Consider the following 4,265-nt stretch of genomic DNA (forward strand, 5'->3'; position numbering starts at 1 on the left):
AAAAAAACAGCTTATTATTCATGATATAGCCACACAAGTTTGAGTGTTAAGAGAGAAATTTATCTTTAGACAAGAATATTTCATTAGTGGATGATCATAATGACGTTTGAAGTTAAAAATGCTTTAAACACATGTAACATTCATCCATGAAACGCTAGAGATATTAAAGCACAATCTAGAATAATCCATCTTAATTATTAGAAATCAAGAAACATGCATTTAAAAATATGGGAGACTAAAACTATATATCATTGTCAAAAGAACCATCTATTGAAAGCTACATTACACAACTCAAAAGCTTCAAAGATAATGTTGTGTCTACTTCTTCATAAGCTACGTTAAGGTTTGAATCTTTTTTACAAAAAGCAATAAAGCATATCCAACTATGGAAATTAATCTCATTTTGCCCCAAAAAACTCAAATCGTATAAATCGAATCTCAATAAATTCTAATATAATTCGTCATTTAGACATAAATATAAGTTACATCGGCATCTTTTTAGACTAAATAATATTAAATATGTCATACTTGATTTTTTTTTACCGTAAGAGCATTACAATATTGTCTATCACTTCATTATTTTATACATTAATTAAACAACATTAAACCAAGAATTACATACATAATTAATAACATTATCCAAATTAAAATTTAAATATATTTTTATCTTATATGTTGTAGTCTTTAACATTCAAATTAGTTAATTAATTTAAATTAGTTGAATAATCACTCATTTACTTAAATATANNNNACAGTATTTTTTATTTAATAGATTAAAGATTAATTTATTATGAATTTAAATTCTATTTATTTATTTAAAATCTATGGCTCACTAATAAATTATTGCATACTAATCCATGGTTAAAAAAAAAAACAACATTATTAGCTAACACTATCAAAGGCAAACAACTTTCATTTTCATGGAAACCCCAAAAATAGGGGCCCATAAAGGAAAAAATGAAAATGAAAATGAAAATCCATAGAAAAAGATTTGAAGCATCTGATACCATTCTCATTCATTGATCTTCTCTCACTCTCATTCTCACACTCTTCTAATCTTCAATCTGTCTTTGATCTTCTCCTCACATTCTTTCAAATTTTCTCCGTCCAATAGCAGCAAACCGGAGACACCAATTAAAGGTGGTTCTTGTCCTGCAAAAAAGTGGGACCCACCACCAGAAACCCCCACGTGTCGAAGTGCAAAAAGTGGTACCCCACACTGCCAACGACCCATAACGCGACACGTGTCCATCTAATGTTAAGCTACACACCAAGTGGGGACCACTTCGGAAAGGCCGGCTATTGAACGGTCCCAGTAGCCATTTTGGAGGGCCCCAACCGCCTTGGGTCCCTCGCCCACCCTCACATGACCACTACCTTCCATGGACCCACCACACCACAATCCTCACCTACAACACAACCCCATAGATAAGATACCAGTAAATTTTGACTCATACTTTTTCTCTTTTTCTTTTTAAAATAACATTATATAGAGATTGTTTCTAAATTATATCAAATTTTCATCATCACACCATTTTAATTGACTCTTAGAATTTTTTTTGTTCGATCAAAGACTAGAACATGGTTCTCTCAAAGTTTTGATAACGTGTTGTTTATTTGGAAGGTTAAACTCTCATATTCAAAGAGATTCCAAATGTAAAAGAAACCTCATATTTCAAGCCTTTCTATAATTATTATAACTTCATGCATGAGTAATCATAATAAATAATGTTATGTGAAAATTTTATATGATTTCATTAAGGGCATATTTTGATAAATGATAAGAAATGTGCACTCTCTTTTTTTAACTTGGGTCCAAATATTACAAACTTACCTTCTTTTTTTTTTTATCTTTAGGTTCGCCATATTATTATCATTCCCATGCAAAATTTACACTATTGATAGCATAATATTAGAAAACTGACTTACCTAACTGATTTATTTTTATTAAATAATAATTAAAAATTATACATTTTACGGTCCTAAAATTGATAGGCAATAATAATATACAAGGGGGTTAAAAAAATCGAATGGCTAAGAAAGGAAAGGGTAGTAGTAGAACTGTAGAAGACGAAACAGTAGTGGTACCCTCTCTTGCACGGTCCACGCAGCAGCACACCCCAACACACAAAGTGGGACCCCCCACTTTTCATGTTGACCCACCCCCCCACGCACGTGGTCCCCGCCATTTTCAATCCCCTAACCTCACGTGCGCACGTGCTCTTCCTCTTCGCGCTCCGACCTCGCCCTTCCCTTCCCTCCCTTCCTTCCTTCCTTCCATCAATGGCGAAACAAGAAACCGTAATTCACAAAGCCTGTCTCAATGCTTTGAACTCGACTTCGACATGAACTGAAGCTCCTGCTTATCGTAAATCTCCAGTGAGAAATCCCTCAGCGTGTGCGTTGTCGTAGTTGCACTGCTCGGCGCCATAACCGTCGCTCTTGGCGGAGATTTCGACGACGGAGCAGTCGAACCGGCCGGTTGAATTTGAACCGGCGTCATCACCGACGAAACAAACGCCGAAATCGGACGTGCGAATGTGAAGAATTGCGGCGCGTTGGAAGGCCCCGCCGCCGCCACGGAAGGCACGACGAAGAAAGCGTTGGACGGAATCGCCGTCCACATGGCAGGTACCGCGTTTTGCGGTAAGGCAATAGCGGTTTGCTGCGGTATTATAGCGGCCGTTACAGAGTTTGTTATGTGAGTGGCGGAGGAGGTTGTGGAGTTTGTTAGGGTGTTAGTTACGGAATTTGTTGTAACCGTCAGGCCTGCGGAGACTGAAACAGCGCTTTCGTTAACATCCACGTAGGCGCTATTGGCGGGTCTTTTGCGCTTCTTCTTGCAGGGCGGGTCTCCCGGTTCCGGGTCGGATCCTGATAGTGACCGGATGGTTTCTCCGTCGGACTTGTGGCCGAGCTCCCGGGTGAGCTGGAAGATCCGGGCCGCACACGTGGCAGGCATTCGGATTCTCCTGCCGCGTCCCTCCACCTTGGTGTGCCTGTCCTTCGTGGAGGCTCTCTTTTGAGTTGGATGGGCCTGGGCTTGGGCTTGGACTAAGGCCTTGTTCATGGATGGCATGTGCACTGCCACCGGCATGACGCGTATGGCCGATGGCGGAGACGTTGACGGCGAGGCGTCCTCGGTGTCGGGCTCCTCCTTGGGCCCCTTGGGCTCTCCAAGCGTGAGATCAATGTTTCTGGAAGGTTCGGAAGCCATAGAATTGAAATGTTGAGAAGAAAGAGAAACGTAGGAGGTGGAAAATCCCTTGAGGATAATGAGGAGGAAGGTGTTTTGTGTGAGATTTTGTTTGAGTTGGGTTTTAGAATGGAAGAGTGCAAAGTGTGTGTGTGAATATATATAGGAGCGAAAGTTGAGGTTTGAGAATGAGAATGTGGTGGTTTTGTTTGGAGAGAGAGAAGAGAAAGAGGTAATGGGGTAATTGGAGAATGGAAGATGGGGCCCGTTTTGTTGAACGGATGATTATTTTAACGTGGAAAGAAATCTACGGTGGTGATGGGTTCTTGGGCCCATGGAGATTAAGACTAGTGCACGTGATGGGTCCCATTAAATGGGGTTTGTGTGTTAAGGTGTGGAAAGTTTTGGTCAATGTTATTCACTTATTTGGCAACTACAGAGAAAATGAAGAATTTGGTGAAAAGAAGAAGAGGGTGAGAAAAGGAGGGAGAGAGGGGAAAGAGCATGGAAGGGAACTTGATAAGATTCTTGCATGATGAGTTGATGATGGATGCTATGAAGTATTTCAGGGATAAGGGGAAAAAGAACATTATTCTCTTTTCCTTGTCTAAGTTTTCTTTTTCATTTTGGATCATTTTCATCTTATACATAGCCACATAGGGGATGATCCCTTGTTTTAGAGGTTAATTAGGTCTGTGTGAGGAGTGTTGCTTGAAATTATAGATGTATACTAGTTTTTTATTTTTTTATTTTTACTAACACTTTTTTTGTGCAAGATCATGAATTATTTAATCCAAAAAATTAATTGTTAAATAGAAGTATGCTGATAATTTTATATCTAGCTAACAACATGCCAATAACAAGAAAATTCCTATATGGGAAAGTAGTATTAATATTTAATACAAGCTAAGGAAGAACTTTGCAAAAATTTTATGATAAATCCTAGAGGAATAAAATGTACCTATAAAGGCTCTAATACCTAGTTTGAACTGTCAGAACAGTTAGAGGTATTGGTTTTTGACGAATTAATTTGTGAATAATGCATTTGAAGCTTTGAACTACTGCTTTT

General features: G+C 38.6%; 1 protein-coding gene across 1 annotated transcript; it reads right to left on the reverse strand.

The window, feature by feature from the left end:
- LOC107626029 (transcription factor TCP9) lies at positions 1,813 to 3,400 on the reverse strand. Its single transcript, XM_016328798.2, has one exon. The coding sequence runs from the start codon at positions 3,215 to 3,217 to the stop codon at positions 2,321 to 2,323; it is 897 nt and encodes a 298-aa protein (XP_016184284.1). The 5' UTR covers positions 3,218 to 3,400; the 3' UTR covers positions 1,813 to 2,320.

The sequence above is a fragment of the Arachis ipaensis genome, chromosome B02 (assembly GCF_000816755.2).
Source record: "Arachis ipaensis cultivar K30076 chromosome B02, Araip1.1, whole genome shotgun sequence".
Taxonomy (NCBI): Eukaryota; Viridiplantae; Streptophyta; class Magnoliopsida; order Fabales; family Fabaceae; genus Arachis; species Arachis ipaensis.